The sequence below is a fragment of the Paramisgurnus dabryanus genome, chromosome 22 (assembly GCF_030506205.2).
Source record: "Paramisgurnus dabryanus chromosome 22, PD_genome_1.1, whole genome shotgun sequence".
Lineage (NCBI taxonomy): Eukaryota > Metazoa > Chordata > Actinopteri > Cypriniformes > Cobitidae > Paramisgurnus > Paramisgurnus dabryanus.
Window position 1 is genome coordinate 32,888,234 of NC_133358.1, and position 26,201 is coordinate 32,914,434.

At 38.4% G+C, this 26,201-nt stretch overlaps 1 protein-coding gene across 13 annotated transcripts; it reads left to right on the forward strand.

The window, feature by feature from the left end:
* On the forward strand, positions 1-25,498 carry epb41l3a (erythrocyte membrane protein band 4.1-like 3a). Of its 13 annotated transcripts, none has more exons than XM_065258957.1 (26): positions 1-117; positions 6,844-6,962; positions 7,064-7,225; positions 7,967-8,071; positions 8,175-8,217; positions 8,297-8,372; positions 8,497-8,715; positions 8,802-8,889; positions 12,196-12,348; positions 12,436-12,533; positions 12,703-12,878; positions 14,254-14,301; positions 15,205-15,422; positions 15,783-15,830; positions 16,089-16,124; positions 16,386-16,445; positions 16,834-17,022; positions 17,448-17,516; positions 17,685-18,458; positions 19,746-19,865; positions 20,294-20,380; positions 21,045-21,122; positions 22,143-22,244; positions 22,340-22,420; positions 22,877-22,992; positions 24,728-25,498. In XM_065258957.1, the coding sequence occupies exons 3-25, from the start codon at positions 7,172-7,174 to the stop codon at positions 22,985-22,987; spliced, it is 3,033 nt and encodes a 1,010-aa protein (XP_065115029.1). In that variant the 5' UTR covers positions 1-117; positions 6,844-6,962; positions 7,064-7,171; the 3' UTR covers positions 22,988-22,992; positions 24,728-25,498. The 13 variants fall into 13 exon arrangements, with proteins under 13 accessions (XP_065115029.1, XP_065115021.1, XP_065115020.1 ...); XM_065258949.1 differs by having other exon boundaries at positions 22-117; positions 6,823-6,962; XM_065258948.2 differs by lacking the exon at positions 1-117 and adding an exon at positions 616-750 and having other exon boundaries at positions 6,823-6,962.
* Positions 25,499-26,201: the final 703 nt, after the last annotated feature.

The window sequence follows — 26,201 nt, forward strand, 5'->3', positions numbered from 1 at the left end:
GTGGTCATGTTTGTGTTTGATTTCAGTGCTCCGAGTCCGACAGATGCTGTCCGATCCAGCGGAGCTTTTCATCTGATCTTTACTGGATTATTGAATCAGAAGTGAACATTATAAAGGGTGAGATGTGTGTTTGTGTTGATGTTTGTGTGATGTTTGTGTAGATGTTTAAATGAAGTGATTGTATTGTTCAGTCACTGTCTGATAACCTGCACGCTCCCTTGAGTGTATTCATGACATCAGACCGATACTCTGTCTAGAGTCTCAAATAGATTTCAATTGGATTTTCATTTTAGGGTTTTCTTTCTGAAATAGACTTTGTTGTATTGCAGACTGTTCTGGGTTCAGTGGTTATTTATATCTGTAACTGTATCCAGCAGAATATTGAATGACAGATTCCATACAGACAGGAATGCTGTGCGCGTATCCGAGACCACAGAGTGTACAAGAGGCTCTCCAGAACGCGCACGGCATTCCAGTGTGGACGGAACCGGGCAAGAGTTCATCCTTTGTGTGTGTGTGTGTGTGTGTGTGTGTGTGTGTGTGTGTGTGTGTGTGTGTGTGTGTGTGTGTGTGTGTGTGTGTGTGTGTGTGTGTGTGTGTGTGTGTGTGTGTGTGTGTGTGTGTGTGTGTGTGTCAGTGTTTCTATTGTGAACACACACATGTAAATGAAAGTTGTGTGCTTTTTTCTCTGCTGTCTGGACCGGACTGACCTCTCATCATCTGATGGATGGGATCCTCTGGATGTTAATGGTGAGTTTCTGTATTTCTGTTTTTATCTTGTAATTGTTGAAGATCTGATGACTCACAAGCAGTGTTTGGACTTCTAACAACAGACACTTCTAACCTTAACACAAAAAACATAAACGAAACACACTTCCTCCCTCAAAATACGGCATGGTTTGATTAAAGAAAGCTTGATGGATGGAAAGAGAGAGAGATGGATGGATGAACATCTGTAGAGTTTATTTTCCCTGTGTGTCCTGATTTTGACTCTGTCTGTCTGTCCATCCGTCTGTCTGTCTGAGATTTAATCTGTGTTGGATTTAAGGTCACAACTGCTGCTGGTTTACAACTCCAAGCGATTAAAAGCAGAAATCCTGCTCAGTTCATCCGCTGACACAGTGGATTTGTCTTTCCTGTAAGCGTGTTGTTGTTATCAGACGGTTCAGTTCAGTTGCTATCACATCATAAGTTTACCAGCTCTACAATAAACTGAGATTGAGAGTCACACATCCATCCAGCGCTCCAATATTTTGTGTTTTTATGTCAGCGATTCTGTATCGGTTCTGATAATGTTGATGGAAAATATATAAAAGAAAAAAACGACATTTTAATGTAGCTGAAAATGCAGAAATATCCATTTGCCAAGCTCCACCTCTCTTGTTTGCTGTTGCTAGTTTGCTTCATTTTACTGTGGAGTCATTTAGACACAGATATAGACTTAAAATAAAAGATGATGTAGTATAGTACTATACTGCCCCCCCCCAATTACTGCCCTGAGCAGCTGCCCAAGTTACCCATCCCTAAATCCACCATCATACTCATCATAGACTTTCAACATGAAATAACAACTAGAAGAAATTCCACATTTACAGCTACCAGTGAGTAAAAAAGGAATGGAGTAATTAACAAATCTCATACACTTATATTTTATTTACAATAGAATATAGATAGCATATCAAATGTTGATAGTGAGACATTTTGAAATGTCATGCCAAATATTGGCTCATTTTGGATTTCATGAGACCTAAAAAAAGTTGGGACAGGTAGCAATAAGAGGCCGGAAAAGTAAAGAGTACATATAAGTAACAGCTGGAGGAGGAACAATTTTCTACTTATTAGGTCAATTGGCAATAGATCCTTTTACAGCTCACGTGATCAAATAGCCTGCGCGCGCATTTGGGCAACGGAAGTGGTGTTATTCCCCATTGGTTCTAACGTGGTAGCAACTCAGAAAGTTTATTAAAACGGTTTCTCAACATCAAAATGTCCCGTTGTTGCGTTTGGTTGCACTAATATAATATACTAATATACGTATATATGTATCTGGCAACTTTATTTTTGGCCATCTGCTAACGTCTTTTATCCACTCCACTATAGTACACGGATCTGGTAGCTGTGTTGAAAATGTTGATAAAGTCAATTTTTTAAAAATAACTTACTGTTTGTGTTGCTTCACTGTTGATTCTTACGATACTTCCGTTGCCTAAATGCGCGCGCATACGCTGCCACGTCATCATTGTGTACAAACAGTAAAAGGGTCTATATGATTGGGTATAAAAAAGCCTGTCAGAGTGGCAGTGTCTCTCAGAGGTCAAGATGGGCAGAGTATCACCAATTCCCCAATGCTGCGGTGAAAAATAGTTTTCAGAGTTTTTTCAGAGAAAAATTGCAAAGAGTTTGAAGTTATTATCATCTACAGTGCATAATATCATTCAAAGATTCAGAGAATCTGGAACAATCTCTGTGCGTAAGGGTCAAGACCGGAAAACCATACTGGATGTCTGTGATCTTCAGGCCCTTAGACAGCACTGCATCACATACAGGAATGCTACTGTAATGGAAATCACAACATGGGCTCTGGAATACTTCCAGAAAACATTGTCAGTGAACACAATCCACCGTGTCATTCACCGTTGCCAGCTAAAACTCTATAGGTCAAAAAAGAAGCCATATCTAAACATGATCCAGAAGCGCAGGCGTTTTCTCTGGGCCAAGGCTCATTTAATATGGACTTTGGCAAAGTGGAAAACTGTTCTGTGGTCAGACGAATCAAAATGTGAAGATTGTTTTTGGAAAACTGGGACGCCATTTCATCCGGACTTAAGAGAACAAGGACATCCCAAGTTGTTATTAGCGCTCATTTCAGAAGCCTGCATCTCTGATGGTTTGAGGTTGCATGAGTGCGTGTGGCATGGGCAGCTTACACATCAATGCTGAAAGGTTTATCCAAGTTGAAGAAGGATCCGGGTACTGAAATGTCCAGCCTGCAGTCCAGATCTGTCACCCATAGAGAACATTTCGCGCATCATAAAGAGGAAGTTGAGCAACTAAATATTGGTTCTCCACAAGCTGTTCCTTATATGTACTTTTAACTTTTCTGGCCTCTTATTGCTATCTGTCCCAACTTTTTTGGAATGTGTGAGCCAATATTTGTCATGACATTAGTCTTGAATTGATATGTGTTTCCATGACAGCTTTTTTTCCGACGTCTCTATAGGAGCATAAACTTATATTATAAAGCTCTGGGTATTCTGACATACACAGTACAAGCTTTTCGTCCATTTTGCTTTTTGCGCTTGTTTGGATACACTGTTTCTATTGGCCGCGTGGGGTAATCATTAAACGCAAAAGTTAAACTATTTTTGACCACAGCGTGAGCACAAGCTGCGCTCCACTACAAACCGTTCTCGTGCGGCGCAGGCCATTGAAATGAATTGCAGGCCATTGAATATCGCAGCACACACCACGTCCTGTGTGAAAGCCACATTAGACATCAAGAGCAAAGGTCAGGAAAACAGATAGTAGACTAGAAACGTATAAAGGATTAACTGTAGTCAGGGGTAAAATTGTGATTTATAGTTATAACTTTACTATAGTAATTATTTTATTTTATTTTGATTATGGTAACACTTTACAATAAGGTTCATTAGTTAACTACATTAGTTAACATGAACTAATAATGAACCGCACTTAAACAGCATTTATTCATCTTTGTTAATGTTAATTTCAGCCATTACTAATACTTTATTAAAATCTTGTTAACGTTAGTTAGTGCACTGTGAACTAACATGAACAAACAATTAAAAGCTTTATTTCTATTAAGTAACATTAACAAATATTAATAAATACTGTACAAATGTATTGCTCATGGTTTGTTCGTGTTAGTTAATACATTAACTAATGTTAACTAATGAACCTTATTTTAAAGTGTTACCTGGATTTTACTGTACTGAAAGTACTGATCCTGACCTTTACATCTTTATTAAAGCTGTGCAAACCAAATAAAACATCTTTATATAATAAAGAAAAATTTTGTGACAAAAATGTATACGTACAAACATACAGAAATCCTTCCAGAACAGATTTGTATAAGAGCATTCCCAGAAGAGAGGAAAAAAGAGATTTGTCATCAGCACCACAAAAAAAAAAAATATATATATATATTTTTAATAAAGCTTTACAGGATAAAAAGATGAAGTAATTTGTCCTTATTGGTTATTAAATATTCAGACGATAAAGTCCACACTTTCTACCATGGCTATTACAGTCGGACACAATGTAAGGAAGAGAAGCAATCTCATTCTAATTCTCCTGTTCCTACCAGAAAAGTTAGATAAGAAACAGATATTTCCGATCATTGTATCAAAAGGATGAGCAACTGACAGAGAAATCTGAGATTTAGACTCTTTGAGAAGAGAAATAACTCCATCAGGGATGGCATCCATTACTATAGCAAAATCTCGTAGAATAACAGGAATTTTATATTTGTTTAAAAACTCCGAATATGAATACAAATATCCATCAGCATTGATTCATTGAGAGACCAACATAAAATTATTATACACCCAGTCAAAGCTGAAACTTAATCAAATTCAGGTCCACTGAAACACCAATGGCTTTGCTGTCATCATTAATAAACATCTTTAACCTCGACCCCCCCCCCCCAGATACAGATCCAATTTAACCCCTGATTATAAATTATATTTATTCATCTACTGTGCGCGCGCTGTCCGATGTCAGGAGTGTGTGTGTGTGTGTGTGTGTGTGTACCCGCGCGCGCTCGGTGCAGGATCAGGTGCTCGTGTGTGTGTGTGTGTGTGTGTGTGTGTGTGTGTCTGCAGTCAGTCAGTCGGTCACCGCGCCGGGGAGCAGCAGCATCACAGCCGGTAAACACACGGGGTTTTCTGCCTACAGTTTATACATATGTGTGCGTGTCTGTCTGTGTTTGTGTGTGTGTAGTATTTGCACATCTGTGATTGACAACATGACAACATCGAACTGTACGCGACTGGGTGCGCGCGCGTATATTACAGCTGATCGTTCATACTGTGCACATGTATGTGTGTGTGTGTGTGTGTGTGTGTGTGTGTGTGTGTGTGTGTGTGTGTGTGTGTGTGATTCAGGAGTCTCTATGTAAGAACTTGTTTTATTTGGCGTAAGGTTTTACTGCTGTGGGTCGTGGTGTCACGCGCGCTGCAGACATGCAGACCATAAACACGCGCAACATTAAACATGTGGACACGCGCATTACTTTTCATCAGTTTCGTTGTATTGTATACACATCATATATTTGGATGGGCTGATGTGATGTTTCTGGACAGCGAGACTTAATAAAGTTCGTCGGTACCGGTTAGGTTCTGCAATGCGGTGGGTGTGGTTTGCGCGTGCATGCGGCCGTGGTGTCATACGTGCTACGTCATACTTCAGTGACGTGATGACTCGACGCACTGGGTGGAACATGTGCGCTGCTGGTTTTGTCTAGTCACCGTTAAGAGATTAAACAGGATTATAATGTCAGAATCAGTTCTAATGTGTAAGATTACTAAATAAAAGTCTGAAAATAATATCGATAATTATAATGACAATAATCATCTGTTTTCTACACATATAATACAGAAATACTGCTTATTCATAAATGTTAGGTCCAATCTGAAAGATAAACACGGACTAATGAAATTTAATTCATGAATATATTATCATCACAAACATTATAACACTGTCATTCGATGAGTAGCTGAAGTGATGGTTTTGTTCAATATTTTATGATGCAGAATCATGGGCGGTAACACTACAGAGACTGTAGATGTCTGATAATCATCAGCTCTTCAGATGTCCTTCATTTAGGAGATCAGTCTCCTGAGATCAGACTAAAGATGTCTATTTCTGTATGAGATTCATTGTGGAAATGAGAGCAGAGCTTCATCTTGACCTGGATTTCTCCTTTGTTCTGTGTTGGTTGTTTAGTTTTTGTTCATTTGTGAGTCTCTCCATCAGATGTCACAAACACAAGATTATCATTACTGTACTGTATGTCTATACAGACATTTCACTTCTGAATAAATAAAATATAAATAGTCCTGCATGGTTCTCATTGGATTATTAGTCTCTTTTTTGGGCTGTACCATCATGAAGAATAAATACAGTTTAACAAATAATCTTTTAGTATTGCATTACATTGCTGTGCACTGCGGTCATAAAACATTTCACAGAATTTGTCTTTGGGTTTATAAATGATTTATTCTGATGATTTCTTCTGCTCAGATTAGACAGAACTGCTGCTGTTCATTGCTGAACGTTCACATCTGTGTGTGTCTGTGTATTGATGTACATGTTTAAAGACACATGATCGTATAAAAGCAGCTGATTGGCTAAGAGCTCATAGCGTGTCATCAGCAGAGGATATGACAGAAGACTCCTGAACCCTTCAGAAAGAGACAAAAGAACAGAGAAACCTGACAGTCTCATTACACAAAGAAGGAGATTTGCAGAGGTTTTTTATATTAATGTCTGCAGATGGTTTATAGTTTTTTTTAAGTAATAAATGAAGGGTGTGTCATATTGAAGGGCTCCAGCCAATAGGCTTTAGATGACATCATAACAGTCAAGTGTTGTTGGTCAGTTTAGATATCATTTACAATTTATGATTAGTTGTCCTGGGTGAAGTAAATCTGTATTGCTGCCAAATGTGCTGACAATGCATTATACAATAGTTACTGCAGTTATTACATTAAAACATCCATAAGCTTATTAAACAAATCCTCCTCTGTTTCTTCACGTTAGGTTGTTTTGATCTGGTTATAGTGTCTTTATGTTTTCCAGATTGATCTGAAATGACGACAGAACCAGAGACCAAACCAGAGCAACAGGGGGCCAGTGCAGCTCCGCCCCAAACGGCCCCGCCCATCGACAACGAGCTTCCTCCTGCGGCTGCACACAGCACACCCGTCAGAAAAGATCAGGTAAGACATCCTCTTCTGATCGTTCGCTTCCAGTAAGAGAAACTCGGTCTTTGTGTGTTCAGTGATTCTTTACGGGTCCAGTTTTTGTGACGTTTTTTCAGGCTGGAGAGCGAGACGCTGGCGGGAAAGCTGATCAGCAGCCATCCGAGGACGACCGCACCTCACACTGGTCCAAATCTCCAGTGAAGGTCACCAGAAGACCCAGAAACATGCAGTGTAAGATCACGCTGCTGGATGGATCTGACTACACCTGTGTGGTGGAGGTGAGTTATCATCTCACTCATCTGAAGGAGTTTACCTGTTGTGTTTATACAGTCTGTGTGTGTGTGTGTGTGTGTGTGTGTGTGTGTGTGTGTGTGTGTGTGTGTGTCTGTCTGTGTGTCTGTGTGTGTGTGTGTGTGTGTGTGTGTGTGTGTGTGTTTTCTTGTGCTACACGCTGTAGAAATAAAGGGTTTGTGTGTGAAAGGTGAAAGACATGGAGCTTCTCTTTATGTGAAAAAATATCAGTTTGTGTGATATCAGCTGAAATCATCATTGTCATTGTGTCTGTGTCAATAGTTTTCTTATGAAGTATAAACATAGGTTTGAGAGAAACTAAACATTCAGTCCTGTCAATCATTCTGAGAGCCGATTTAAGCTCCTCGCCTTCCCAGTGACGATTCATCTGCCATCTCTCCTCCTTCCCAAATCTCTTCCTTCGTTTTGCTCATTCCTTTCTCTTATCATGGGGGGATTTGAACTTTGGTCTCGAGCCGAGCCTCGGGTTTGAGCTCCTCCGAGGACAGCAAGCCAAGTTTTATTATACCATAATTTAATAGACTGAATGCGCAGGCGACCCATTGAGTTTGATTCTGCTCATCTGGAGAAGTGACTACATGTTGTATACATGTTTATGTGTTGGGGAAGTTATAATCTACAGATAACTAGTAACTTCCCTGTTAAAGGTTTAAATCTGCATGTTTGTGTTTGGTTGTTTAGTGAACTTGAGTTTTCTCTTTATACAGAAGCGTGATAAAGGTCAGGTGCTCTTTGAGAAAGTCTGTGAACATCTCAACCTACTGGAGAAAGATTATTTTGGGATCACATACAGAGATGTTGAAAACCAGAAGGTAGATCACAGACATAAATACATGACACATAATATAAACATACAATACAGATGTGTGATGGAGTTTAGTGTTTATGATGAATAATCTGTTTGTTTGGTTTCAGAACTGGTTAGATCCAGCAAAAGACATGAAGAAACAGATCAGAGGTACAATTATCAGATCAACAGCATCTCTGTAGTTTATGTGTGTTTTATAAAAGATATCAGATCTGAGGTTTCTTTACAGGCATCGCTTGGAATTTCTTCTTCAATGTGAAGTTTTATCCTCCTGAACCTGCACTGCTGTCTGAAGACATCACCAGGTTACAATCCTTCACTTCATCATCATCAGAGACAATAACAACACAACAGAGAGATCATGAAGCTTCATCATATGAGTAAAGTAAGAGAGTATTGTGAGTAAGTGTCTCTCGTCCTCTGTTTCAGATATTACCTGTGTTTACAGCTGAGGGATGACATCATGTCAGGACGTTTGCCCTGTTCGTTTGCCACTCATACGGTTCTCGGTTCATACACGGTTCAGTCCGAGCTGGGCGATTACGACCCAGATGAATACGGGACCGATTACATCAGCGAGTTTCGTTTTGCACCTCAACAGACCAAAGAGATGGAGGAGAAGATCACAGACCTACACAAGACCTACAAGTAAAACATCTTTATAAAAAACAACGCTACTTTATAAAACCTTTCATGATTTCATCCCATCACCTAAATCTCTCTCTCTCTCTCAGAGGAATGACCCCAGCAGAAGCTGAAATGCATTTTCTGGAGAATGTAAAGAAACTCTCAATGTATGGAGTCGACCTTCATCATGCAAAGGTACAACTGAACACACACACCAAACTGAATCTCACAGCATGATGGAGTTTGTCAGTCTGATCAAAGATCAGTTCTAATCAGTCCTGGTTTTGTATGTCAGGTTTATGCTGTAACTGCACACATCAGTGTTGTGTGTTGTGTGTTTATTCTTGTCATTGTTCTGTTGTCGTTCAGTCGGACATGAGTATGATTCAGATGATTTACTTCAGCAGGTGAACCCATGTGTACACAATCTTTCTTCATACAGATCAAAGTCAAACTTAACGTAGAAACCCTGATTTAAAAAAATATATATTTTTACAAAACTGTCTCCATAATGTAACTCATCTTATAGGCAGAAATTCTAAACCAGATTTACATTCAAAATCAGTTTGTTGTGGATTTGGAGTTTATGCAGATAAATTTGCTGGTAAATTTTGTGGTTAGATTAAAAAGATGTGAAAATTCAAACCAAACCACAAATCATTATAATCAGATTTTTTAAATCGGTTTATATTTTTCTTGTTGAATCCTAAGCTTTATTGTGCTGTAAAATATCAGAGATTATAATCTCAAATTAATTTTTCTAGTTGGCAAATTGTTATTGTCTTTAAAGAATAAATCATATTAAGATTTCAGGAGATTTTTGAAGGAACAATCTCACCATTGGGTTTGAAAACAATCTTCAGATACAGTGGCAAGAAAAAGTATGTGAACCTTTTGGAATTTTATAGTTTTAAAATTTGTTATAAAATGTGATCTGATCTTCATCTTATTCAAGGGTATTGACAAATATAATGTGACTAAAAATAATAACACAAAATCTTTCATGTCTTTATTGAGAACAACCAAAAAACCTCATAGTGCTTGTGGAAAAAGTATGTGAACCCTTGAGTTGAAAAAGGTTAACTGGAGTCAGGTTTTAGTATATCTGGAGTCCGGTTAAGATAAAACGTTTGGAGGTGTGGATTGCATCTTCTTTGACTGATAAACACCTCAAACTTTTGGAGTTTGATCTGCACAAGAAGACGACACTTGTGTGAGCCATGCCTCGTCAAAAAGAGCTTTCAGAGGAGATAACATCAAGAAGTGTTGTTTTATATAAAGCTGGAAAGATTTTAGAAATTCATCAGTTTACACCTTGGCAAACAATCTACAAATGGAGACACTTTGGGACTGTTGTTACTCTACCAAGAAGTGTGTGCCCAGTCAAAATGACACCAAGACCACAACAAAGACTCATCATTGAGGTAAAGAAACAACCCCGAATGACAGCCAAAAATGTAAAGGCATCATTGGATCTTGCTTACATCTCTGTTCATGAGTCTACAATACATAAAAAACACTGAACTGCTTACTAAAAAAACATTGATGCACGCCTAAAGTTTGCAAAAGAGCACATTGACACTCCTTAGCTGTATTGGCTAAATGTTTTATGGACTGATGAAACAAAGAAAACACAGCGCTACATCTAGCGTAAAAAGGGCACAGCCTATCATCATGAAAAGATAATCTCAACTTTAAAGTATGGTGGAGGAAACATCATGATTTGACGCTGCTTTACTCCACCAGGGCCTGGCCATCATTAAGGTGAAGATGAATTCCCAAATATATCAGACAATTCTTCAGGATAATGTGGGAATGTCTGTATGTCAGCTGAAACTGTGTAGAAGATGGGTGATGTAACAGGACAACAACCCAAAACACCAGAGCAAGTCCACAACAGAATGGCTTCAGAAAACTCAATCTGCCTTTTGGAGTCAGAGTCCAGACCTCAACCAAATAGAGATGCTATGGATTGACTCGAAGAGGATCAAAGAAGGTTTCCAAAAGGTTCACATACTTTTTCTTGCCCCTGTATTAATTTAAAGTGAGTCTTCAGTTCTGTTGCTGTAAAATGTTCAGATGTGAAGATTCAGTGATGAAACTCGCCTCTTCATCATCTTTATGAGAATGAAACACAATGAAGCTCTGGATGAAAGTGTCCGTCACGTTCGTTTAGATGAGTCGTTTTCTTTCTCCTTCTCTTACTGATGGTCTAGTTGATAGGACGATTCTTTCACTGCTTCTCTCCAGCTAAAGGAGAGGTAAGCTTGCATTTGTGTATCTGTGTGTCTTTCACTTTGTGTCAGTGTGTGTTAATGCTATATTCAATGTTTTTACCTTCAGTTTCTTTCCAGAAACCTCTTCCTGTTTCATGTCATACAGTAAACCTCTGATTAGACCCTGTTCACCATTAACACCTGTGGGTCTGCCCTCCCCAAAGAAATCTGAGATGGTCTGTTTCCTGTAGACAGCAATAAACAAAGATCTTCTGTTAGAGATAAAGATCTCAGTAAAGTGTCTCCTCAAGTCTGAAGAGATATCTCACTTATGTCTCAATCTGTGCTCAGATCTGATTGAGGGATTTCAATATGAATCAGGATCAAATATCCACATTTATTTAAAGCTCAACAGGCGACTCATTTATGTCTTGATTTGATTTCTCCTAAAGAGTTTTAGCTGAGACAAAAGTTAACACAATTATATTTTTCTCTTGGTGTTGAAAGCATCTAGAAAACTATCAATGATTCAGCACAGTAGATGTGCATACGTTACCCTCCAGTTATGTGAATTGTGTCCATTTTTCCCACAGTCCCTTGTGATTTTTGCATAATGTGATGTATTAAGATCTGTTTTAATATTAGTGAACCACATGAACTTTATTACTACAGTGCCCTCCACTAATACTGACATTCTTGGTAAATATGAGCAACAAAGGAAATGTCTTAATTTTTTAACCTTCTGATCTTTTGCTCAAAATTTTTAAACCACTTCTGGCCAAAAATCTTTTTTTTTGTTTTGGTTTCATCTGACCATAAAACCAGATCCAGTTGTGTCTGGCCAACTGTAGACACTTGAGTTTGTTTCTGGATGAGAGTGGAGGCTTTTTTCTTAAACCCTTTTCTAAGCAATTTTTATACTCAATGGTAGCAGATATTTTGCTCATGTGAATACGTTAGGGTGCCAATAATTGTGGCACACATATATTTAAGAAAGATTTTGTGTTGTTTTTTGTGTTGTTTTGCAATGGTTTGTTTTTCGCGTTTTATAAATATTCTGAGCAAAAGATCAAAAGGGTTCACAGCCTTCTTTACTCAGATTTACCAGGCGTGTCATTATAAATGAAGTATATCTCTGCTGGAGTTTGTTTCAGAAAGATCAAATGTGTTTGACCTCCACTCATGAATTAAACAATCATTTATTTAGACATCAGATGTTTGTTCATGATTCTCTGATTTGTTTTGAGATGATGATTGGCACCTCTTTAATCCAATCATTTCTCAGGATTCAGAAGGGGTGGAGATCATGTTAGGCGTTTGTTCCTCCGGTCTTCTCATCTATCGGGATCGACTGCGCATCAACCGCTTTGCTTGGCCGAAAGTCCTGAAGATCTCCTACAAACGCAATAACTTCTACATCAAGATCCGTCCGGGTGAGGTGAGAACATCTTCACAGTGCTCTCTCTTCACAGCGTGATGTGTACAGATGAATTAGAAAATATAATGTGTGTGTGATCATCTTCAGTTTGAACAGTTTGAAAGCACGATCGGTTTTAAACTTCCCAACCACAGAGCGGCTAAGAGACTCTGGAAGGTTTGTGTGGAGCATCACACTTTCTTCAGGTGAGTTTTAAAGACAGTCTTTCTTTACGTTTACTACGTTTGTGGTGTTATTGCAGACATCATTGGACAGATTTGCTTCCTCAGAAAGCACTTACAGTCTCTTCACCACGTACATCAGTATGTGTCTGATATTCAATCCAGTGACCATCATTCAATCATTTGTCAACAGGTTAGTTTCACCAGAGACTCCACCCAAGAAGTTCCTCACACTCGGCTCGAAGTTTCGTTACAGCGGCAGAACCCAGGCCCAGACCAGACGAGCCAGCTCACAGATAGTCCGACCAGCACCGTATTTCGAACGTTCATCCAGCAAACGCTATACCATGTCCCGAAGCTTGGATGGAGGTTTGTTTACTTTGGTTTCTCTTTTATTATGGGATATAATCAAAATTATTGTCTAAAATCAGTCGTTCATTTGTTATTCTGGTGAGGAACATTCGTCTGATGTTCTTGTGATGATCTCACTCAGTCTCATTAGAGTCTCATCATCAGTTTTATTATTATCTCACGTGTGTGTCAGTGATTCAGTCATTAGCAGTAATGTGTGTGTGTGCGTGTGCGTCTGCTCTTTCTGTAATCTTCTGGACTGAATGTTCTTCAGTGTTCATATTCATATTTATCTGATTGATATTTGTCTGTTTAGGGTTATGCACTTCATACAGAGAAACCAGAGACACATTTATCTCATCATTATTGATATTTTTACGTTAAACTGGTCACATTCATTTGAAGGAAGCACAATTTTTCAATGAAAAAATTCTGATAATCAGTTGACTTCATACAGCACATCCACATCTTCACATCCTGAACATCCAAGTTCATTCTCATTTGTCTAACAGATGAGACACAGTTTTGTTATCTAATGCAAAGATATTCACACATTTCTAAGGTACTTTTTTGGGAGGTGATGATAAATGTTAATAAGGGGGCGTGCACACCAAAGAGTTTAAATGCGACTGAAAACGGTAGATCGGCGCTGACTGCAGGCGCTTGCCAGCTTTTTTCAACTCTTGGCGTTTAGCGCATAAAAAATGCTGCTGGCATTTTAGAAAAGCTCATTGCTTCCATTGGAAACAATTAAAAACATACGCTGGCATAAACGGTTTGCTGTGCACGCTACCTTAGTCTTTTAAAGGGGACCTATTAAGCCCCTATGTACAAGATGTAATATAAGCTTAAAATTATGGGTTGAAATTAGATTCAAAATAATGAACAAATACATGCACATTTATTTGTGGATGCATGTTACAGATGTATTTTACTATCCATAAGCAAATGTCTTGAGATTTGAATATGCGAAATTCAAAATTTAAATATATCAATTTGTACAAATGGAGAATTATTTTGTATTCAAATACCATAATATGCGCATGCAAAAAAGGAGATGTGCATTTGCGGATCAGTTCATTCTGTTCATCAGGATAGTCGTCGTGGGCGGGGCTTGGGCAGTGTGACATCATTTTTTTCTTTTATGAGATCCTTCAGGTTTTATAGGGATACAAAGTGTTTGTATTTTAATCATTATGGGGTGGTTGTGTACACACCCTGCTAACACACATTTGTTTAAACACGCAGCATGTAAAAGTGAATGTGGCATAATGGGTCCACTTTAAATATAATTGTAAATGTGCTATGAGGCTTTATTATTGTGTAGAGAGCAGATGTTATTAAAAAGTGTATTTGATTGAGATGTTGTTGTGTTGTTGAATATGTTCCTCAGCTCAGCGGAGTACACCCATGAACACAGCCAATGGTACTAGACCAACAGGTAGAGAAGTTTCATCTGTACAAACCCTTACAGAACAATGAAGCTTCTAGAGACTAAAGAGCCTCCGCTGCTTTCTGCCTGTTTCATTTATCCTCAACATAACAAACTCACACTGATGTCTAGTAATGCTCAGGGTGTGTGTGAGTCTGTTTGTGTGTGTCTGTGTGCGTGCGTGTGTGTGTGTGTGCGTGTGTGTGTGTGTGTGTGTGTGTGTGTGTGTGTGTGTGTGTGTGTGTGTGTGTGTGTGTGTGTGTGTGTGTGTGTGTGTGTGTGTGTGTGTGTGTGTGCATGCAGCCGCTAACTTGGCATGCATTAGTGCTCGAGCGTTCCTTATCCTGAACACGCTGTGTGTGTGTGTGTTTGTCAGAGATGCTGTGGATCTCTGTGGATGTGCCTCTGGATTTCTCTAACAAACTGAACTGCTCAGAATTCCTGTCTGTCCGTCTGTCTGTCTGTCTGTCTGTCTGTCTGTCTGTCTGTCTGTCTGTCCGTCTGTCTGTCTGTCTGTCTGTTTGTCTGTGTTTCTGTCTGTCTGTCCGTCTGTCTGTCTGTCTGTCTGTCTGTCTGTTTTCAGTTTATGACTCTGTGTTCATACTGGATCACAATATGTCCTCATACACATCAATGTGTCCATCAGTTTATTCAACATAAAAACAGAAATCAGCACAGATCACATCCATCAGTTCATCATCATACACAGACACATCAGACTGATGTGTAAAACTAGTTTTATTTAACTAGTATTAGTTTTGGAGAAAAGAGATGTTGTGGTCCTGGATTCTAATGAATGTTTGTTTTAAAGATATGTAGATACATGAAGTTTGATTTAGTTTATGTGATTTTATTGTGCGTGTTCTAGTTCAAATCTGTATAAAAGCTAACTGTGTGTGTGTGTTTGTACAGAGATGGGCACAGCGTTGTACGGCACAGCTAAAGGCGTGGCAGTGAGTGACCTCATCACTACAGTGACACCAGAGAGGAAGACAACAGAAGATGAAGGAGAGCAGGACAGAGTGATGCTGGTTGACAGTGTTGCATTGCTGGAAGAAGAAGACGAGAGCACTAAAGTTACTGAAGTTTCCCAGCCGAGTCCTCTTACACCCATACGACAAGACACACGGGTACAGTTAACTATCTTTACTCTTAACTCATCTATACACATCTATCTCATCTCTTCTGTATTATTAACTACTATACAGTGTGATGTTAATGCTAAAGATCTGCTCTGTCCTGAGCGGTCATACACAACAATATTTCACATTATGACTCTGTTTGATATCTCAGAGACATCTTGAGTCATGAATGAAATGTTTTAATTTTTATTGGTTGATGTGTGAATATTGAGGTCTGGTCTCTTATTTGTCTCTTTCATTGAACTAATGAAGGTTTATTATGATGAAGTTAATGCTCGTGTACTGAAGATGATGTTAAAGTTGATCTGATTCTTTCTTTTCTCGCTGGATTTATCCTCACAACCGCAGACGGATTTCACAGACACAGCTGTTGATGGAGATTTAACAGCCACTGAGGTCTGTTTCTGATCCATCACACATTCACACAGACACACGTCACATGATCTCTGTATTAATACGTATTTACCGTAAAGCTGCTTTATAGAAATATAATCTCATTAAATTGAATTGTGCTGTGAAGCATTCAGTCTTATATCATAGAGAAATATATCATCATCATGCCAATCAAGCAGATATGAGAAATATAAATATTGTGAGATGTTTTAAGATCATGTATTTTTAATCTTGGTAAAATGTCGCTCTTGTTTTGTGCAGTCGGATCAAGACGATGAGTCTGAGATAAAGACACAGGTGAGATTTGATTTGTTGTTATAAACATTGGTTAATAATACAGATATAAATCACTGCACTTCTTCATCAAGAGAAACTAAATCTACTAGTGGGGGTTTAAAACATTTATATATTTGATTGAAAACGAATGAAAGTTAAGTTTGTTGTGTAGCTTCATATGACAGACATTGAGTGATTTATAAGATTGTGAAGTGTATCAGCTGCTATAGTAAAGATGTCCATCATGAATGAATGAATGAATGTGTCTCTGTCTCTCTTCAGTTCATTAAACAGAATAAAGAAGTGAATGTGTTTATCAGACACAGTAAACTGATGATAGAGGTTGGTGAGGATTAAGAGATGATGTGCATGAGGTGGTTTTTGACTAAACATGATAACACAATGCTGTTGTCATTTACTCAACTAACAGTGCTGTGTGTGTGTTTGTGTGATACACAATCAGTGTGTAATGTGTGAGATTATTGATGAAGTCAGATGATCAGTAGGTCTTCTGCTTCAGATTTCATTGTGAATAATTAATAATGATGTTTTCTTATTGCTTTACAAATGTGCATTCGATAGAGATTTGAAATGCTTGTTCTTCATTTATGTGTGTGTGTGTGTGTGTTTGTGCGTGCATGTGTGTGATGTGATGTACTTCTGCTTCTGTAGCTTTATTTGAGATCTTTCACTGAAGATGACCTAAATCTCTTGATCTGTTGTTGAACAGGAAATTGATCAGACACCAGATGAGCTGTTGAAACATCAGACCAACATCAGTGAACTGAAGAGGACGTTCCTGGAGGGAGGAACGGATCGGACGGGTCTGACAGAGTGGGAGAAGCGTCTGTCCTCCTCTCCGCTTCGATCTCCTCGTCTTGATGAAGCTCCCATGATCGAACCGCTGGTTCCAGAAGAAGTAAGATCAGCGATGGCACTGCTGGATCTGATCTGGTTTGCTGTAGATTATTTTGTGCACCTGGTGCTTTTGAGAAGAGAAAACGACAGCTGTTGAATTTATGGATGTTTGTGTTTTGGAAGTGAAAGGAAGCGCTTTAGATGCGAGTGTTGAATGATTTATCATCAGCAGAAAGCCTCTCATTGATTTTGTTTGTATGCAGTAAATGACTGCAGTAAAGTGAGAAACATTAGAAAGCTTTACACTGCTCTGTGAAGATCGGCTCAGGTTAAAATCTTAATATGTACTTCTGCAGAGAAAACTGCAAAACATCTCTGTGTTTTAGTACAAAATGTCCTCATCATTCTAGACTCCAAATGGCAGTGAGTTACCACGTGTAAGATGTCATACATTCAGTTTAATGCTTGTCTTCATGTTTGTCTTAGATGAAACAGGAATCAGCTGTGGGAGGATCGACAACACAGGACAGTCTGAAGGACAGAAGAGTTGATGTGGTGAGTTATAATTAAATTGAATCATGATCTTCACTAGATCGCACACCTGAGACCTGTAAGATGTTGAAAAGGTCTGATGGAGATCTGCCAGATGTTCTCCTGGCGTTCCTGTCACTAACTCTGCTTGTGTTGAGCACGCTAACATTAATCTCTGTGTGTTATATGTAGGAAACTGATGGGTGGGTCATTATAAACAAGGTTCCTCCTATAGAAAAAGAAATGATTACAGAAAGAGTTCCTCCTGAGACGGTGCCAGAGAAATCTGATGCTGTTGTAAAGGAAAAGTTTGAACCAGTGAAAAGATTTGGCATTGCACCACCTCCTGATGTAAGAGAAAAAGTTATTATTACTCAAGAAGAAGTTCCTCCAGTTGTTCCAGATCGAGGTCTTACTGTTGTATCAGAAGATCTTCCTCCTAAAAAGATTCCTCCTAAGGTACCGGAGAAGAAACACATCTCCAGCTATAGATTTGTATCCACCACTAGCACTGTGACCAGCAGTGAAGCTCTGGAGGAGAAGAAGCCTAAAGCTCAAGAAGACATCTTCAGTACGGACAGTAGATCTTATGACTTTTCCTCCACCACAGTTGAACGGTCTGAAGACGACAACCTGACATCTGCTCAACTTCCCATTAAACTCTCTGAGCGGTCCATTGCTGCTACCATTAAGGTTGTTCCTGTGACGGTTAAGTATCAGATCACCAGCACAGAAGAGGGTGCTGGTACACCTGTCATCACAGTCAGAGAGGCTGGAACGCCATCTGAGCCTCCAGTCATCCAGACCGGTGAGGAATCTGGAGACATCAAGACGACCGAATTAAAGATTTTCACCTCTCCGACACCACGGTCTCCACTTAGATCTCCTCTCAGATCATCTGCAGATGTCAGGCTGAGCCCCGGTCCTGTGCCCTATCTCACCAAAACCTCTCCTACAGCTCGAGTGGTAGGACATCAGCATGGGCTTCAATCCCTAACCCCGATCTGGCTTTGAGAAAGAGACCCACTGCAGAAAAACCCACTGTGCACCTGCTCCTTTATGCGCCGCTCTTCCGGTTTATGTTGCTTTTTGCTTGTATGACACAAATCCCAACTATTTTTGTTCAGATTTGCTGTTTCAGCTTAAACCCGAGAGCATCAACATACAGTAAAAGCTCATTTATTATTTTCCCTTCATTTGCCCTGGGAATCTTCCAGCACTTTTCCAGTATTCTGCACTGCTTTGCTTTCAGTAACACAATTGGAGACACACACAACTCTTCCTTTTGCTCTCTGGCTGTGACGTTTACGGCTGAATATTTAAGTTCATGTGGGTTTTATTCATAAGAAGAGTCTGGGAGCTGATTAAACACTTTAAAATATAATTGATCTGTGAAATGCTTAACAACGGCACATCTAAGTTTTTCTAACTTGAGCTTTTATTGGATCCACAAGTTCATTTTGGTATTTTGCAGAGAATCTTTCTCATTTGTAAAAAGTTTAAATGAAACTCAATATGAATTTAAATGAAGAGGACACCGACACCACATGTGAAGTGCGACACTAATTAACTGACCTAACCCTTGTTATGTATGAATAGAGAGTGTACAGCGTTAGTTTAATGATAACAGCGCCACCCACTGGCCACATATCATCATATCATTGGAAAACGTCTCAGGTTACGTATGTAACCCCTGTTCCCTGAGAAGGGAATGAGATGCTGCGTCTCCTTTGCTATACTTTTGGTGTACCTGTACACTCGCTTCAGCATATGCCAGATAAAGTGGGCGTTCCATTTCATCCCTTTTATGCTCTCTGTCTTCCGCCTATGATGTCACACCCAACCATTGATTGGAATTTAATATACATAGTCAGACGTTGTCACGCTGTAGGCGTTCCCAAAGCGTCAGCTCTCTGACGGAGCGTAGAGTTCCCTTGAAAGGCTTGTAGTTATATGAGTTCCTTACTTTTATAAAAAAAACGTCTACTGGACACTTCACAGACACAGTAGTTATATTTACAAACACTGTTTACAGACTATTCAATTTACTTCAATAGGGAATGATGTTGTATTTTTATTTCTGTATTGATTTGATGAAATATCTTATGAATAAATCCTAAGTGAGCCCTTCACCCACCCTAAAATACACCTAAACGCTCTTCATAATCCTGTGTGTGTCTGTGTGATAATAACTCATTATGTTGTGTGTCTTGTGTGTGTGTGTGTTTTAACCCTGTGTGTCTCTGTGTTTAGCCTAAACCCAGTTTTGATGAGATGTCGCCCGAGCTCACTGCTCTCTTGCAGTCTACACACAGCTGGTCATCAGCTCCTCCGTCCGCCCTCATCACCCCCTCATCTCTCTCGTCCCATAAGGTGCACATAGCTGACAAATCGTGTGTACTGATTTACTGTAGTGAATATTACAGGGTCTATTTAACTGTAGATCTGTCCTCATCCGGCTTCTGTCTCAGTAAGACATCGTGTCTTCTCACTTCATCTTGTTTTTGCTTTGGCTATTAACAAATGAAAGAAACACTCATGAAGATATATCATTAATTGAGACTAAAAGGTTTGAGAAGCTTCCAGATGTTATAGAGCACCTCCACACCTTATAGAGATGGCGAATTTCGTAAAATCTAATCTTGCTTCCTCTGTTTTAATGTTCTGTTTCTCTCAGAAACTTCACTAATCACATTACAGTGATGGGTAAAATGGGTTGCAAACGCTTTTTCATGTTGTTGTTGTTGTTGTTGTAAGTATTTATGTTGAATCATATCATATGTTTATTTTGTTTTTGACAGCCATCAGAAAGCCAGAAGAGTCATCCGGAGGATATCCAATCAGAAGAAGAGAAGCAGCCATCGGACAAACCGCTGGACCAGCCTCAGGTAGAGCTGCCCGAATCTCCAGAGGTCCCCTTGGAGCCTGATGTGTATTATGAAGCGCATGTTGTTTGTGAAGGGACGCCGAGCTCCGTGCGAGCTCTCGATGAGTCTGAAACTGAGTCTGATGGAGACACCAGCGACTCCAGCAGTGTAAACTCAGTTAACTTTGACAGACCCCTCTCGCACACAAGCGCGGCCCCCATAGGGGTCGTTTCACCCAGCGACAGCGAGTCAGAAGGAGAGAGCTTCTCTCTGTCCACAGATGATGAAGATGATCTTGGATCGGGAGACCAATCGCCCAACATGAGCCCGTCTAACCCTCTCGGGACGGTCGAGCAGCGGGGCGTAGCTGAGGGTCACAGCGGGGAGGTAGAAGTGATGAGCGGTTTAGAGGTGACCCCGCCCCCTGTGACCCACAAATCCCAAACACATCTGCTCCTCTTCTCTCCACACCTTCTGCTCCTTCAGTTGTGAAAGCGATTTAGTTTTGATGAGTCGATGTTTAACATACTGTACAACTCATTCCTGACCTCTGTGTCTGTCTGTCTGTCTGTCTGTCTGTCTGTCTTTTTAATTTAGAAGGAAAATGTTTTGACTTTATTTATCTGTGTGTGTTTGTATATCTCAGTGTGTTTGTGTGATGGAGTTTTTTTATGTCATTCTGCAGTCAGAGCCATTAGGAGACACACAGCAGATGCCCGTCATCCACACAGAAATGAAAACTATCACATATGAGTCCATGCAGGTGTGCGTTTCCTATATAATCTTATCATTCTGTTTACTCATACAACAATATTAAACATGAGATCACTTAAAGGTGCCGTAGAATGTAAAACTGTATTTATGTAGTCATAGATGAATAATAAGAGTTGTGTATATGGTAATGAGATATCATGAGCCTCAAACACGATTGTTTTTTTTCTTATGTAAACCTCAAAAGACAGTCCAGATGTACACCCCAACATTAAATTAAGTACAAGTTTGTTACACTGCTAAAAACAAAGTTGTGAGTGCTGAGTTAACGTTATATGCTAGTTAATGCTAGATTCTAGTTAATGATATATGCTAGTTAATGCTAGATGCTAGTTAATGATATATGCTAGCGTTTAGTCTGAAGTTTTACTATTGATGTTACAGTTACGTTTTGCAGGTCCATACTGAAAAAAACACAAACTTAGCACTCAGAAACGTCCATTAACATTCTCCAAACAATTGATTATTCCTCAAAATCTGATACAGACTCAAACATAAGATCTGTTTACACACACACAGAGCTACTGAAGGAGAAACAGCCAATTAGAGCAGAGCTCAACATTATTATTCATCACCCTTTCAAATAAGATAATAATAGACCATTTCATTCTAAAGACAAATCCTAGGGTTGTAAATGGACATGAAAAACTGACTCTGGATCATTTTTTAACTTAATAAAGCCACAAACCTTCTGTGTAGATATCCGAGAAGAATTTAATTCAATGCATTTTTTGGCACCTTTAATATCTCAGCTGTTTCTCACAGACATCTATAAATAGAGAGCAAATTGAGATTTTGCTGAAGTCTTTTGCTTCTCATTTGTCTCCATGTCCACATATTTGTTAATTTCTTCTTTAAAAACAGAGATTCTGTTGAGCTAAAGCGAAAAATATAAAAAACAATGAATGATCCTGTGATTGTTTTATAGGTCACTGATGGACATAATGAAGGTTGTGTGTTAAAAGTCTGTTACGTTAAATGTTTATGTAATGATGTTGTTGTTGAAACCCAACAGGGTGAAGCGGATGAAGACACTGAACCTGGAATACTTATGAGCGCCCAAACCATCACATCAGAAACCAGCAGCACCACCACGACCACTCACATCACAAAGGTAACAAACGTGACGTCATGAAAGACAGACAGACGGACGGTGAATGATGTCACGCGTGTTTAACCAACTGCTGCTCTTCTGTGTTCGTCTGACAGACGGTGAAAGGCGGCATATCAGAGACACGGATCGAGAAGAGAATTGTTATCTCAGGAGATGCAGACATTGATCACGATGAGGTGAGACCTGATGATCTTCATATGAGCTGTGAAATAAAAATACTGTTGTCATTTAATCGCTGTCTTGTCATTCCAAACACGTGCGACTTTCTTTCATGAAACAGACCGGAGCTCCACTACACCTCTCACCAAATACTCAAGATGAGGTTTGATGTCAAAACGAATATGATTGCTTATTATTATTGATTCCCACCTGGCCTGATACGTTTGACTTGAGTGAGTCCTACAGGTTTGGAATGACAGGAGAGCGACAGAAGTTTCTTTTAATGATTAGATTACTTTTACCATCATTTATATTCACGAATATTGAGGCACCCAAAGAAAATGAATATAGATGTAAAATGTTAACGTTACGACACACAGAACAGCAACATGGGAAAGTCTTTTGAGTTTGGTAAGCTGTTCTGATTGTGTCTCCTGTTGTCCGTCTGGGTTTCTGGTCCTGATGTGGGTCAGGCTCTTGCTCAAGCTATTAAAGAAGCTAAAGAACAACATCCTGACATGTCAGTGACTAAAGTCGTGGTCCATAAAGAGACGGAGATCACGCCAGAGGAGGGCGAGGAGTGAGGCAGGTAAGGCATAAGCCAATCGCGGTGGTTTGGCTTGACTAACTGCAAGCTGATTGGCTGCTACGCTGGACCTTTGCCATTTGGAGCAATGCTATTGGCTGCTGTTCTAACAAAGGTGTTGCTTTTGCTGTTTATCTTTGCCATGCATTTACATTTATTCATTTTGGTAGGCACTTTTATCTAAACAAGCCACTTACCAATAAACAGTAGAAGTGAAAGTTGTAAATGCAAAATAATATTTAAATATTATTTATTTAAAATAAACTAGCTCTGCTTATTCACAACTTTTAAAAAGTGACATCAATGAAATGAATAAAAAGTTGAATGAAATGTGCCGGTGGCGGCACTAGTCGGCCATGTTTGCCTGTCTACTTGAATGTAGTGATGGGCCTCGATTTTAAAACACTGCTTCATGTAGCCTTAAACATTTACAGATCTTTATCTTCTGATAAAGCTACCATTTTGCCCACATGTTTTTTTGTTTATAGACAGATTTAATGACAAACTTCTGCATAATTTAAAGTGGAGTTAATGATCTGTTTGCCCTAAATAAAACTAAAAACAGTATAGTGGCTTATAAAGTTAGGTAACATATTTTATTGCAATTATTTTTTTAAAGTGTCAAATGTTTGAACCGAGATCTTGTTGCTTTTACAACATTTTCACCAGCAGGTGGCGTAATATTTAGGTGTTTCAAATGCTTCAAAACAATAAATAATTTTTCGAAGCAATCGATTTGATTTATTCAAAGCTTCGAATGTTTAATTTCTCCCATCACTAGGCTACTTGAATAATAAAAGAAGAAAGCTTTAGAACATTACAAATAAACAACCTTTTTCTAAACAACAATTAAACCTGACAACAAATGTACAATAGGTTTTGTTCGTTAAGCTCAAATTTCTCTAAAAACACTTTTATTCAAGGTCATTTCAGCTACTTTGCACATGTTGTCAATCGTCTCACCTGAATCTGTACAGAGCTCCTCCCCCAAAGAATCATCAGTCGTTATCAATTAATGATTGGTTCTTTTAAGGCGGGACTTCAGTCGCCATAGGGACCATATTGATCATATATTGATCGTTGCGTTAGGCTTGTTTGACTTCAAAGTACCGCAAGAGCAATTCAAGAATTCATGTGGTGGAGCCTGCTTTCAAATGGCTCTCATTGAACTTTGACCTCATCCTCCGGTCGGTTCTTGCAGCGCTGCATGAAGTCGCTTATTGTGTCCCTATAGCAGTGCTCAATCAGGTTATATTCAATATATTTGTTGTCATGTTAGTATAAGTTAAGCATCACTGATGCTGTTCTTCATTTAGATTTAGGTTTATCATGTGAACACACATCGTATTTGTTCTTCAATAATGAATGATCTTCTAAACATGGCTTATTAATAATGAGAGGAAAATCCCATAACCACACCACACTGAATCTGATATCTAGAAACAAAAAATTATAGTTTTACCAGAACATCCTAACCACTCACAGCATGCATGACAGTGAGTTTATCTCTTTTTTTCCTCATCAGATGCAGAAGTTCAACTGTATATGAAACGATATGTGAACTTTATAAAGGTTTTCTTTGGTGGCCTGTATTTCTTTTGCCTTCAGGTTTATTGCATGACTAACAGTCATCATTGTGCCGCTGACGCTTCAATCTGCTGTCAGATCTTCTCTTGCTTCTCTTCAGGAGAGACTCTGGTTGAAATGTTCACACTGAAATGTTTTTGTGTGTTTTTAGGATTAACACCTTCATGCATTCTGGAAAAATCTCTGGCTGTGGAAAATCTCGGCTGTTTCAGATGGAGCCACAGAATGAATCGTCTGAACACAACACACACACACACGCTTACAGACTGAATCACTGTTACTGCATGATATGGGAACAAATCTGAGAAAAACTAATATTTATCAGCATTTTAGGAAATATTATATGAGCGCAGTGTATAGTTCAGCCATGAGCTCGCTATAAAGAGAAATGTGCAAATATAAATCTCACAGATATCTACATTTTATTTATTAAAATACTGCTCACCTTAAAAGCAAAATCAACCAGAATGAGTGCAAAATATTTAACCACACAAAGATGTGCCATCATCATCATCATGTTATACTTTATCTCTGATTTACTCCTGGTACACATTACACACTAACAGCATCAGAATATGTCACACAATTTCTCCAAACATCATTTATCTTTATGGAGTGTCCTGTTGTTTTTTACTTGAATTATTTAGCCATTTATGTGTTTTTCATTGTGAACGCTTGAGTTTAGAGGAATGAACACTGCTGATGTTTACCGATAGTTTGTACCCTGAATCTTTTGATCATTTCTGGAATTCACTTTGTCACATCTGAGCCTTAAACTGTACAGCAACCCCAACACAAACCCAATGTGGCTTTATGTCTGTGTTTGTCAACATCCAATGTATTTATTTATTTATTATACAGCATTGATTCGTGTACTGTTGAATGTTTCCTCCTTCAGCTCAAATAAAATCATTTCTGATCATTTCTGTTGTTGCTTCATCTGTTTATACAGAGAATATGCATTCACATTTATTACACATACAAATAAACAAGTTAAGTAAGCAAATTAATATTAATGTTATAATTCCCCAAGTACAAATGATGTAACACACATGACAAAACTGTTTTTATACTTAAACCTTTTTAATTCTTTAACACACAGTAACTACAATTTATCCAATCCATATGTGACTATAAAAATTAATAATGTAATAAAATAAAATCCCATCTACTACACATAATTTACTTGAATTACTGCTGTTTAATTTGGCTCTAGACTTTACTGACGTACTAAACAGGTAGCATGGTATTACCAATATGGCAAAAAAGATATTTTTAAATATACTTCAAAATAAAAAAAAATTGCCAACAAATATATGTGCTGAAATATATTTTGAAATATGTTTACAAAAATGTATTTTATATATATATATATATATATATATATATATATATATATATATATATATATATATATATATATATATATATATATATATATATTTATATATATATATATACACGAGATAAATCCGTTTTTAACATTTTTGTCAAAAATATATTTTGAAATATGTTTACAAAAATGTATTTTATATATATATTCAATAAAAATGTAAAAATATAAAAATGTATTTTATATATATATATATATATATATATATATATATATATATATATATATATAT